This window comes from Bubalus bubalis, chromosome 20 (assembly GCF_019923935.1).
Source record: "Bubalus bubalis isolate 160015118507 breed Murrah chromosome 20, NDDB_SH_1, whole genome shotgun sequence".
Taxonomy (NCBI): domain Eukaryota; kingdom Metazoa; phylum Chordata; class Mammalia; order Artiodactyla; family Bovidae; genus Bubalus; species Bubalus bubalis.
In genome coordinates this window covers 42,335,954-42,349,549 of record NC_059176.1, presented here as the reverse complement: position 1 = coordinate 42,349,549, position 13,596 = coordinate 42,335,954, and the positions used below count along the sequence as shown (strand labels likewise).

General features: G+C 43.7%; 1 protein-coding gene and 1 long non-coding RNA gene across 9 annotated transcripts in view; one reads left to right on the top strand and one right to left on the bottom strand.

The window, feature by feature from the left end:
- The window catches only part of LOC123465231, a 61,015-nt gene extending 54,115 nt beyond the window's left edge, over positions 1-6,900 (top strand). For all 3 annotated transcript variants that reach the window (XM_045163830.1, XM_045163829.1, XM_045163828.1), the window contains one exon: positions 6,331-6,900. In XM_045163830.1, coding sequence (XP_045019765.1) covers positions 6,331-6,374 — 44 coding nt within the window. In that variant the 3' untranslated portion in view covers positions 6,375-6,900. The remainder of the gene's footprint in view (positions 1-6,330) is intronic.
- LOC123330808 overlaps positions 6,372-13,596 on the bottom strand; it is a 95,561-nt gene continuing 88,336 nt past the window's right edge. For 4 of the 6 annotated variants that reach the window (XR_006640385.1, XR_006640380.1, XR_006640379.1 and 1 more), the window contains 2 exons: positions 10,289-10,335; positions 9,187-9,471 (listed from right to left, as the gene is read on the bottom strand). This is a non-coding gene — a long non-coding RNA (uncharacterized LOC123330808). Of the gene's footprint in view, positions 6,508-9,186; positions 9,472-10,288; positions 10,336-13,596 lie in introns of those variants that run through there. The other 2 variants (XR_006640381.1, XR_006640388.1) reach the window with 2 other exon arrangements.

Sequence of the window (13,596 nt, the reverse complement as noted above, 5' to 3'; positions counted from 1 at the left end):
CCCTGATGAGGTGCCTAGGAGGCTGCACTCTCAGGAAGGAGTCTTGAGCTGGGGACCCCCAGCACCAGGAGACCTGGGGTCTGGGTGATTTTCCATGTTCCACCAAGTCAGAGGGTCAGGCCATTAAGATTGGGGTTCACTAGGGATTCTGGCCCCAGCTAGGGCAAACCAGACAGTACAGGTTTAAGAGGGCTCCTATGAAGGACACCCTGCTCGGCTGTCTCGACCCCAGCCCAGCCCAGCCCTGAAACTCAAGCCTACCAGGTTCCAGGATATGGATAGGATCCTAAGTCAAGCAGTCGAAGGAAATACACTAGGCATTACTATTCTTTCCTTTAATTTCATGGCAATTCTATGTTGAAATCTAGTCAATCTGCAGTTTTGTCCTTGTCCACAGGGTACAATTGGCTGATTTAGCTGTGACATACGCATACAAGCTTTAATACTCTTTATTGATTCTTTTGCCATTGAGGTTATTGAACAAGGTCAAGTAAAGTTCTCTGCTGAACCTCAGATCCCTATGGGACATTTATCAGAGGTACAGTTTCTTTGTACATGTGCAAGGAACGAGGGAAGGAAATAATCCTTGTGGATTATCTATTACAGCTACAGATTTCATTGTATATGTTCAAGACAAATATTTTTCTGTATATGTGCATGGAAGGAAGGTGGAAGATACTCCTTGTGTACTAGCAAATACCGATATGTATTTTGGTGTGTATGTTCAGATCCTGGAGAAGGAAATGGCAGCTCAGTCCAGTATACTTTCCTGGGAAATGTAATGGGCAGAAGAGCCTGCCAGGCTATAGTCCATGGGGTTCACAGTGTTGTACACAACTTAGCAACCAAACAATAACAACGTTAGAGATATACATTTCAGTGCATATGGGGAAGGAAGGAAGGAGATAATCCTTGTGGATTATCTATTACAGATTTCTGTGTATAGGTTAGTAACAACCTCCTAATTCATCCCTGGCACTTTTTTTTTTTTTTAATTCTTTGTATCTCAGAGTCACTTTTTCTGTTGTAAATTACTTCCTCTGTATTTCTTTCTTTCAATTTCACCCTCAAGGGACATCACCTACTATTTTCTTCCTCCATTGCTTACTTCACTTAGTGTATTTTCCTCCAAGGTCCATCTTTGTTCGGACCATTGGCATAATTTCATTATTTCCATGGCGATATTTGAAGTCTGAGTAATAGCACCTTGAATATATATACCATATTTCTTTCAGATTTAATCTGTCAGTTGACCTTTTCTTTGTTCTGTGTCTTGGCAGTTGGAGGTACCACTGCAGTGAAGGTTGGGGTACATATTGTCATTTTTAATGATGGTTTTACATAATATAGGTCCAGGTGTGGGTATCAGAATCCGAGCTCTCTTGACATTTTTTTGTTATGACCTGTGCAGGCTGTCCCTTCAAGCAACTGTTGCCAATGTCTGTTTGCAGGGAACATGAAGGAGAATTCCGTCATCTCCTGGCTCTCTCCTCCGTGTACTGTTGGCAGACAGTTAGGATGGCCATTCGGTTAGACGGGATTTGGTTTCTTATTGTCATTTTGATCAGCATCTGTCCTGTAATAATTTGGGACACTAGCATCTTGTCCTTGGCCATTTGGGTTCTCTCTTTCTATTTTCTTTTTTTTTTTCCTTAAAGGGTGTGAGGAAAATTGACCTTTGAAATTGGCTTCTTAAAAGTTGGTTGTGTTTGGAATTCATTTCTGTAATATGTGTGGGCATATTCCTTTCCTGAGGGCAGCTGTGACAGGATATGACCTCTAGGGGGTACTTCATCTCGTATAGGTCTAGGAGGCCTCTATGCAGATGCTCAGCTCCTGTGTGTCTTTGAGGCCTCTAACAGATGCTAAGCTTGTATATATCTAAATGCCTCTAGGCTGATGCTCAGGTCGTGTGTGACTAGGAGGCCTCTAGACAGATGCTCAGCTCGTTTGTGTCTATGAGGCCTCTGGCTATGCACTCAGCTCAGTGTTTCTATGAGGCCTCCAAGCAGGCGCTCAGTTCATGTGTCTCTGAGGCCTCTAGGCAGACACTCAGCTTGTATGTGTCTATGAGGCCTCTAAGCAGATGCTCAGCTTCTCGGTGTCTATGAGGCTGCTAGGCAGTCGCTCCCTGATAGCTCAGTTGGTAAAGAATCCACCTGCAATGTGGGAGACCTGGGTTCAATCCCTGGGGTGGGAAGATCCCTTGGAGAAGGGAAAGGCTATCCACTCCAGTATTCTGGCCTAGAGAAGTCCATGGGGTTGCAAAGAGTTGGATACAACTGAGCGACTTACACTTTCACTTTACACTTTTAGGCAGATGCTCAGCTCTTGTGTGTCTAGGATGACTCTAGGCAGATGCTCAGCTCCTGTGTGTCTTTGAGGCCTCTAACAGATGCTAAGCTTGTGTTTAAACACTTCTAGGCAGACGCTCAGCTCATGTGTGTATATTGGGCCTCTGGAGAGATGCTCAGCTCGTGGGTGACTATGAGGCCAGATTGTTTAATTCTGAGCCATTCAGGGACTTTGTTCTTCTGATCTTAACATATCTAATTTTCCCACTTTTATCAGCTGTATAATGCCAAACACAGAAGATGCAGACAGATTTCAACAAAACCGGCACAAACAGATTTCAGCATTGATGCATCCAGATGAACTGATTCCCAGATTGGGTAAATCAGTTTACCCTATAAAGCAAATGAACTAATTCTAACTAGGCTACCCACCTCCACAAGAGTTACCTCCCAAATGAACCTGTTCCAACTAGACCAGTTCCCAAACCAGGTAAATACATTTACCCTGTTGCCTGGAAAATCCCATGGACGGAAGAGCCTGGTAGGATGCAGTCCATGGGGTTGCTAAGAGTCAGACACGACTGTGACTTCACTTTCACTTTCCACTTTCATGCATTGGAGAAGGAAATGGCAACCCACTCCAGTGTTCTTGCCTGGAGAATCCCAGGGACGGAGAAGCCTGGTAGGCTGCAGTCCATGGGGTCGCACAGAGTCGGACACGACTGAAGCGACTTAGCAGCAGCAGTGAAAGTCGCTCAGTCATGTCTGACTCTCTGCAACCCCATGGACTATACAGTCCATGGAATTCTCCAGGCCAGAATACTGGAGTGGGTAGCCTTTCCCTTTTCCAGGGGATCTTTCCACCCCAGGGATCAAACCCAGGTCTCCCGCATTGCAGGAGGATTCTTTACCAGCTGAGCCACAAGGGAAGCCCATCTACCCTACAATTTACCCTACAATTGAGCTAATTGCAACTAGGGTGGGCACGCCCCACGAGGGCTAGTTCCCAATGAACTGGTTCAGGGTAGAGTCCAACAACACCTCCTCTCTGCAAATGGGTACCCAAGAAAATTTGCTTATCCCATAAAGGAAAAGCCCAGATTGAGGGGAAAATATGTTCCCATGTGTACACCAGAGCCGACTTATCCTCCAAAATCGAGCCTGTTGGCTCTTAACACAAAAGGACACACAAAACATCATACTGGCTGAACCAGCTATCAAATTGCATATACTTACCCTACAAATGAAATTGAGTCCCTGGACTCTAGTTTTTTGGTTCCTTGTCTCAACTGCCAAATGCTGGGGTTACCCGGTGCCACTTCAGGACAACAAATGGTCCCAGTAGCTGCTAGGGTCTTGCCCCAATATTCCCTGATCAGGTCCAGCTAGCCACAAGCAGCAAGGCTCCTGGCTGGCTAAGGCAAATTGTTCCTGAGTCCAAGCTCGTCGTTCTGCTCACTGAACGATATAGGCCAATGAATCCCAGAGATGAAGTGTTGAGGCAAGGAAGGGACGTTAATTGGGGAGCCAGCAGATGGAAAGGATGGCAGGCTAGTGCCTTAAATTAAATGCCAGATTGTTTTATAGATCAGAGAGAAAGAAACAATGAGTAAAGTCAAAAGGCAGAAGGAGAGGGAGATGCAGTGGGGAAGTAAAGTGAGAGGGTCTTCAGTCTTGCAAAAGGGAATGAAAAGCCTTCAGAAGGGGTGCTCATCTCTTCTATTTCTAGGTGGGCAGGGACAAAGTATCTCTCCCTGAGCTGAACAAAGACACTTGAGTTTATAGCCAAGCAGGGGGATAGGGGCCTCCAGGCAAGCCATTGAGTACAATTATAATAATTAAAGAACGAAAACCAAGTCAAAAAGTTTTCAGCGTGGAGTCAGAATTGGCTTTCTCCCTGCAACAAAATGAAGGAACCCGTTTTCATGTTCCCTGGGAACAGACATGGGCAACAACCCCTTGAAGGGACAGCCTCCACAGGCCAGAAGAAAAAATTTCAAGACAGCTAAACCTGGAATTCTAATACCCACACCTGGGCCTATATCACGAAAAACCATGATTCAAAATGAAAAATGCACCCCGGTGTTCACTACAGTGGTACCTCCAATCACCCAAGATAAGGGCCAATCACAGATAAAATCTTAAACAAATGTAGTACATACATAAAATGGGCTATTTTTATATTATTATTATATAATATATATTATTATTAAAATGGACTTGAAAAACCAACACTGAAATTATGAAATAAGGCCAACGGTCCCCACAGGGATGGACCTTGGTGGAAAGTATTCTAAGAGAAATTAGCAACAAGGGAAGGAGAAATTGAAAAAAAGACAGAGGAAGTCGTTTACAACATAGACACTCTGAGATGCAAACACAAACCCAGAATTCCAAAGAGGGGGGAATAAAAAGGGAAAGAGCCAGGGGTGGATTAGGAGGTCAGTACTAATGTATCCATGGAAATCTGTGTCTGTAATAATTCACAAGGATTATCTCCTCCTCCCATCCTTTCTCCATTCTTCCTTCCTTTCACACAGGCACTGAAATCTGTATATCCAACATATATCCAGAAATCTGCTACTGTATGAGCTAATCCACAAGGCTTATCTCTGCCCTTCCTTCCTTGCACATGTACAATCTGTATCTCTAATAGTCCACAGGGACCTGATGATCAGAATAGAGAACTTTACCGGACCTTGTTCCATAAACTCCATGGACAAAAATAAAAAACTACACATATGCTGAATATATCTGTCATAACTGAATTAGTTCATTGTACACTGAGGACAAGCACAAAACTGCAAATCGATTAGACTTCAACACAGCATCAGCTTGAGACTAAGGAAAAGGAAAGGAAAGAAAGAGTAATGCCTTCTTTATTCCCTCTGACCTCTGAGACTTGGGCTCTTATCCCATCCCTGAACCATTAGGAAACTTGAGTCCCAGGGCTGGCCTGTGGTGGCATCGAGATGGCCTGGCAGGGTGCCCTTCATAGAGATGCCTCTTAAATGTGTACTGTCTTTTTCTGGCTGGGACCAGAATCCCTAGTGTACCCCAACAATGGTGGCCTGACCCTCTGGCCTTGAGGATACAGGGTAAAGTCACCAAGTATCCAGGGTCTGGGCACTGGGGACCCCAGCTGAAGCCTCTTTCCTGAGGGTGCAGCTTCCTAGGCACCTCCTCAGAGTGTGGTGCCCCAGGTAGGCATGAGTCTTCAGGGGAGGAGTAAAGCTTTATGGGTAAGAAGCAGTGAAGCATAAGCCTTTGGATGTTTGCTCAGTCATATTCCACTCTAATTCATGGCCCAGGAAGCCTACTCTCCTAAGGTTCTGGCTGCAGGTGGAACTGGAGTTGGGCATGAAGTGCTGCTGCCTGTGGACATTTCCTTTAACTACAATGTGACTCCGGTTTTGTTTTTTTTTTTTAATTTTATTTTTAAACTTTACATAATTGTATTAGTTTTGCCAACTATCAAAATGAATCCGCCACAGGTATACATGTGTTCCCCATCCTGAACCCTCCTCCCTCCCCATACCATCCCTCTGGGTCGTCCAAGTGCACCAGCCCCAAGCATCCAGTATCGTGCATCGAACCTGGACTGGCAACTCATTTCATACATGATATTTTACATGTTTCAATGCCATTGTCCCAAATCATCCCACCCTCTCCCTCTCCCACAGAGTCCATAAGACTGTTCTATACATCAGAGTCTCTTTTGCTGTTTCGTACACAGGGTTATTGTTACCATCTTTCTAAATTCCATATATATGCGTTAGTATACTGTATTGGTGTTTTTCTTTCTGGCTTACTTCACTCTGTATAATAGGCTCCAGTTTCATTCACCTCATTAGAACTGATTCAAATGTATTCTTTTTAATGGCTGAGTAATACTTCGTTGTGTATATGTACCACAGCTTTCTTATCCATTCATCTGCTGATGGACATCTAGGTTGCTTCCATGTCCTGGCTATTATAAACAGTGCTGCGATGAACATTGGGGTACACGTGTCTCTTTCCCTTCTGGTTTCCTCAGTGTGTATGCCCAGCAGCGGGACTCCGGTTCTATCTGCGCTTTGAATTCACAAGACCTCTGGTGCCCTTAGCAACGGCTGCCCTCAAGAAAGGTCTTTCAGCAGGTTTTGCAGAAATAAATTCCCAAAACAGCCAACTTTCAACAAGCCAATGGCAGCAGGTAAATTCTCCTCATACCCTTTAAGGAAAAAAAAAAAATCCAATCAGCCAGAAGACAAGATGCTCAGCAACCCTAATTATGACAGGAGGAATGGAAATCAAATCCTATCTGACAGAACGACCATCCTGACTGTTGGCAAGCGGTAAATGGTGGAGAGAGCAGGGAGATGATGGAAACCCCCAACAAGTGCCATGGGAATGGACACTGGCAACAGCCCCTAGAAAAAGACAGCCTCTGCAGGCCAGAACTAAAAATTTCAAGACAGCTAAGCCTAGGAATTTAAAATCCACACTTGGGCCTCTGTTACGAGAAACCATCACTGAGAATGATTCATGTACCCCAACGTTCACTGCAGTGGGACCTCCAGATGCCAAAAGAGAGACATGAGAATAGGTTCATCCACAGATGAAATCTTAAAGAAATGTGGTATATTAACGGGCTATTACTCAGACTTGAAAGACTGCCACTGAAATTATGAAATCAGGCCAATGATCCCCACAGTATGCACTTTGGAGCATCATACACTAAGCGAAGCCAGCAATGGATGAAGAAAGTGACAGATGATGTCCCTCCAAGGCAAAATAAGGAAGAGGTACAGGGGAAGTAGTGTACAACACAAAAAGAGAGTCTGAATTATAACACAAAGGATTCCTCCCAGCCAAAAATAAACAACAGGAAACTACCAGGGATGAATTAGGAAGTTGCTACTAACCATACACAGAAATCTGTACCTGTAATAGATAAACCACAAAGATTATCTCCTTCCTTCCTTCCTTTCATGTATGCACTAAAATCTGTATCTCTAACATGCTTGTTGTTGTTTGGTCGCTAGTCATGTCTGACACTTTGTGATCCCATGGACTGTAGCCCACCAGGCTCCTCTGCCCATGGGATTTCCCAGGAAAGACTTCTGGAGTGGGTTGCCATTTCCTTCTCCAGTATCTCTAACATACCCACAGAAATATGTATCTCTATTAGCTAATCCACAAGGATTCTTCTCTGCCTGCCTCGTCTCCCTCATGCACGTATACAGTACCCAGGAAGCCGACTCCCCTAAGGCTCTGGTTGCAGTTGGAACTAGAGTTGGGCATGAAGAAGTGCTGTCCTGGAGAAAATGGAATCTTTCTACACTGCTGGAGAGAAACCACATCCTAAAAATAAGGCTAAAATTAAAACTGGATTTAATTATGACAGTATGTGGTTACATGGAGTATGAACCAAGAGACTAAATATGGCAGACAATATGTGAAAACAAATTTGATATCTAGGATTTGAGAGTAAGGTTTCTTGTCAGAGCTGCAGCTCGTATGCACATGCTTCATGTATCTTTTCAAATTATAGCTTTGGATGTATGGCTAGAAGTGGGATTGCTGGATGATGAAAGTGAAAGTAGAGAGTGAAAAAGTTGGCTTAAAGCTCAACATTCAGAAAACCAAGATCATGGCATCTGGTCCCATCACTTCATGGGAAATAGATGGGGAAACAGTGGAAACAGTGTCAGACTTTATTTTTCTGGGCTCCAAAATCACTGCAGATGGTGACTGCAACCATGAAATTAAAAGACGCTTACTCCTTGGAAGGAAAGTTATGACCAACCTAGATAGCATATTGAAAAGCAGAGACATTACTTTGCCAACAAAGGTCCGTCTAGTCAAGGCTATGGTTTTTCCTGTGGTCATGTATGGATGTGAGAGTTGGACTGTGAAGAAGACTGAGCACCAGAGAATTGATGCTTTTGAACTGTGGTGTTGGAGAAGACTCTTGGGAGTCCCTTGGACTGCAAGGAGATCCAACCAGTCCATTCTGAAGGAGATCAGCCCTGGGATTTCTTTGGAAGGAATGATGCTAAAGCTGAAACTCCAGTACTTTGGCCACCTCATGCAGAGAGTTGACTGATTGGAAAAGACCCTGATGCTGGGAGGGATTGGGGGCAAGAGGAGAAGGGGACGACAGAGGATGAGATGGCTGGATGGCATCACTGACTTGATGGACGTGAGTCGCAGTGAACTCTGGGAGTTGGTGATGGACAGGGAGGCCTGGTGTGCTGCGATTCATGGGGTCGCAAAGAGTCGGACACGACTGAGCATCTGATCTGATGGTAACTCTAGTTTTTTTTGAGGAACCGCCATACTGTTCTCTACAGTGACTGCACCAATTTACATTCCCAGCAACAGTGTAGGAGGGTTCCCTTTCTCCACACCCTCTGCAACACTTTGTTATTTGGAGATTTTTAAGTGATGGCTTTCTGACCATTTTGAGGTGGTACCTCATTGAAGTTTTGATTTGAATTTCTTAAATAATTAACAATGAGGAGCATTATAGAGTGACTCTTTAATTTTCAGATGTAAAATAAATTAGGTTTGACATCTCGACAGTTTTTTTTTTTTTTTACAGATAAGGCTTTATTAAATATTTAGTTATTTCCTTTCTAGTCTAATGATAGGGACATGCATTATCATGTTACTCAAGGCAATGGGCGCAGTTTTTTCAAAGGGAAGGCTTAGTTTTGGTGGGACCAAGTTCCACCATCCAATAAAAGCTATTCCTTGAGCAAATACAGTCCCTGCCAAGGGGCCACATGGTGAGACCACCTTGTCTACTGACCCTTCCCACATCTCAGGCCCCAGTGTGACCATTCCATTTGAGGTTTAACAGTTGCCCTGGTGATTCAGCTTGACCTCTTTCTGTATGACTAGGTGAGTTGTTAATGACTTTTTATGATTCTACTGGGGCTTCGCAGGTGGTACTAGTGGTAAAGAACTGCCTGCCAATGCAGGAGACATCAAGATGCTGGTTCGATCCCTGGGTCAGGAAGATCCCTTGGAGGAGGGCTTGATAACCCACTCCAGTATTCTTTCCTGGAGAATCCCATGGACAGAGGAGACTGGTGGTCTGTGGTTCACAGGGTCACAAAGAGTTGGACAAGATTGAAGCGACTTGGCACACAGACGCTCACCCCCAGGAAAGGTCCTGCGGTGAACACTGCAGAAATAAATTGCAAACACAGCCAACTTTCAAGAAGCCAATGGCGAAAGGTAAAATTTCCTCATTCCCTTAAGAATAAAAACCCCAAACTGCCACAGGACAATATGCTCTGCATCCCTAATATTACAGGAGAAATGCCAATCAAAATGACAACAAGAAATCAAATCCAACCTGTCAGAATGGCCATCCTCACAAGTCTGCAACAGTACATGTGGGAGAGAGCTGGGTAGTGATGGAACCTACCTGACACAATCAGTGGGAACGGAGATTGCCAACAGCCCTAGAAAGTGCAGCCTCCACATTGCTAGAAAAAGATCTTCAGAAAAACTAAGCCTAGAATCTGACATACCTTCATGTGAGCTTATATACAAAATACCACCATTCAAAAAGACACATGCACCCCAACATTCACGGCAGCCCTACTTAAAATAGCAAAACACAGACCCAGAAAATGTCCACTGACAGATTAAAGCTTAAAGATGTAGGACATGTATAAAATGGACTATGAAAAACTGCCACTGAAATTATGAAACTATGCCCCAGGTTGCCACAGGGATGGACCTTGAAGAATCTTACACTAACCAAGTCAGCCAGTCAAGGAAAGACAATAGTATACTGTCTCCCTTCTATGCAAGATGAAAAAAGAGCTGCAAAGGAACTAACTTACAACACAAAAAGAGACTCTGAGCACTCAAACAGAAAGTACCCTCCCCACAGAAAAAGTGAAGGGTCAGGGATGAATAAGAAATTCAGGACAAACATATACACAGGAATATGTATCTTTAATAGATAATCCACAAGCAGTCTCTCCTACCTTCCCTCCTCCGTTCCTTCCTTCCACATATACAAAGAAATCTGTATCTGTAATAGAAAATCCACAATGATTATTTCCTTCCTTCCTCATATATACATAAACCAGTATCTTCAATAGATAATCCATAAGGAGTATCTCCTTCCTTGCTCCTCCCTCCCACATAAACGCAGAATCTGCATCTCTAACATATACACAGAAATCTATATCTGTTAATGGACAGTTTGCAAGGATTATCTCCTTCCTTCATTCTTTCCACATTTACACAGAAATTTGTATATCTAACAGATACTCCACAAACACCTGATGTTCAGCACAGGGAACTTTGCTCGAAATTCTGCAAAACGTCTAGGGCAAAACAATCCAAAAAAGAACAGATATGCTGTGTATAATCATATGTCATAATAGAATCAGGTGGTTGTATACTGATGACAAGCAAAAAATGACACATCAGCTATATTCCCATATAGCATTGGCATTAGATTAAAGAAAAGGAAAGGAAGTCAAAGCCTAGTTTATTTCCTTCCACCTCCCTGACGGGCTGCTACCCCATCCCTGGAGTCTGAGCAGCCTTGGAACCTATGACTGCCTTGGAACCTATGACTGCCTTGAAGTGTCAAACAGCTGGGCAGGGTGTCCTTAATTGAGTACTGTCTGGTTTGCTCTGACTGGGACCAGAGTCCCTAGTACAACAAAAGGATGGTTGACCATCTGGCCTCAAACCCTGGAAAAGTAATCTAGATTCCAGGTTTATTGGTGCTGGTGCTGGGGTCCCCAATTCAAGCCTCCTTCCTGAGAGTTCAGTCTCCTAGGCACCTACCTCAGCAGGGAGCAGTGCCCCAGGTAAGCATGAGTCTGGAGGGGAGGGGTGAAGTTTCAGGGTGAAGTAGTAGTAAGACACAGGCCCTTGGGTGTTTGCTCAGGCACATTCCACTCTTAATTCACTGTCCAGGAAGCCTTCTTTCCCTAAGATTGCTTGCACATGGAACTCGAGTTGGGCATGAAGAAGTACTGCCACCTTGTGGACATTTTCTATAACTACAACTTCCGCAGGTGCTTACTGGCATCTCCAATTCACAAGGTGCAAGGGGCTGTTAATGATAGCTGCGTCAGAAAAGGCCCTACGGTAGATATTGCAGACATAAATTCCAAACACAACTGACTTTCAAGAAGCCAATTGTGACAGGTAAATTTTCCTCATACCCTTTAAGGAAGAAAAAGGAAAAAACACCAAATGGTCATGGGACAGGATATCCAACATTCCTATTTATTACAGGAGGAATACCAATTAAAATGACAACAAGCAATCAAATTCCATCTGAGAGAATGGTATCCTAACTGTATGAACAGTAAAATGGGGGAAAGAACTGAGAGATGATGGAATCCCACTTCACACTCCATGGGAATGAATGGATATTGGCAACAGGCTCTAGAAAGGACAGCCTTCATAGGCAACAATGAAAAATGTCAAGACAGCTAAGCCTAGGATTTTAATACCCACACCTGGGCCTATATTATGAAAATCCATCATTCAAATGACACATGCACCCCAACATTCACTGCAGGGCTACTTCCAATAGCCAAGACACAGACCAAAGATACGTTCCATCGACAGATTACATCTTAAAGAAATATTGTACATATATACAATGGGCTATTAATCAGACTTGAAAACACCCCATGAAATTATGCCAATGGTTCCCGTGAGGAAGAACCTAGGAGGATCATAAACTAAGCAGAATCAGCAACAGAGGAAGAAAATAGCAGATGATGTCCCTTCTAGGCAAAATTTTTAAAAAGAGATCCATAGGAAGTATTTTACAATATAAAAAGAAACTCTGAGATTCAGACACAAAGGAAAAAAAAGGGAAAGGGCCAGGGATGAATCAGGAGGTCAGTACTAACAGAGAGACAGAAATCTGTAGTTGTAATAGATAATCTGGAAAAATTATCTCCTTCCTTCTTTCCTTCTACATAAGCACTAAACTCTATCTCTAACATACCCACAGAAATATATATCTGTATTAGGTAATCTACAAGGTTTATGTCCAGCCTCTTTCCTTCCTACCATACACATATATGCAGGAATTTGTGCATATCTCTAACATATACATAGAAATCTGTAGCTATAATGGATAATCCACAAGGACTCTTTCCTTCCTTGGTTCCTTGCGCATGTATAAAACAATCTATCTCTGATAGATATTCCACAGGGAACTGATGTTCAGCACAGAGAACTTTACTCAACCTTGTTCAATAACCTCTATGGCAAAAGAATCCAAAAAAGTACAATTATGCTCTATGTATATGTCATAACTGAATCAGTACATTGGACACTGGGGACAAGCACAAAAAGGCAAATCAGCTGTACTTCAAAATAGCATCGGCATGAGAGTAAAGAAAAGAACAAGAATGAAAAGTGAAGCCCAGTTAATACCCACTGACCTTCATAATTGGGGATAGTATCCGATCCCTGGAATGTGGGTAGTGTTGAGTCCCATGGCAGGACTGGGGCCAGCAGACTGCCCTTCATGAGACACCTCTTAAACCTGTTTTGCCTGGTTTTCTCTGGCTGTGACTAGAATCCAGAGCGCACCCAAAAGATGGTGGCTTGACAATCAGGCCTGGGGACCAAAGTGAAGTCACCAAGTATTCAGGTCCCCTGGTGCTGGCGTCCCCAGCTGAAGCCTCCTTGCTAAGCATGCAGCCTCCTAGGCCCCTCCGCAGGGGGCGGTGCCCCAGGTTGGCATGAGTCTGGAGGGCGGGGTGGAGCTTTGAGGGAAGAAATAGTGAGACTTAAACCCTTGGTTGCTCAGGCACATTCCACTCTAATTCAGAGCCAAGGAAGCCAACTTTCCCCAAGGCTCTGGTTGCATGTTGAATCAGTTGAGCATGAATAAGTGCTGCCGCCTTGTGGAGAGTGCCTGTAACTACATGTTGACCATGCTTGCTTCCTAGCACCTCCAACTCAAGACTTGTGGGGCCTCAGGAAAAGTCCTGCGGCCAGTACTGTAGAAATAAATTCTAAACACAACCGACTGTAAAGAAGCCAATTGGAACAGATAAAATTTTTCCCACACCCTTAAAAAAAAAAAAGTAAAATAAAAGACCCCAAATGGCCCAGGACAAGACACTCAATCATCCTATGATTACCATAGGAATCCCAATCAAAACGACAACAAGTAATCAAATACCCTCTGACAGAAAAGCTACCCTGACTGTATGCAAACAGTAAATGGGGGAGAAAGCTGGAAGATAATGGAACCTCCTACATGCTCCATGGGAATGGATATTGGCAACAGCCCCTAGAA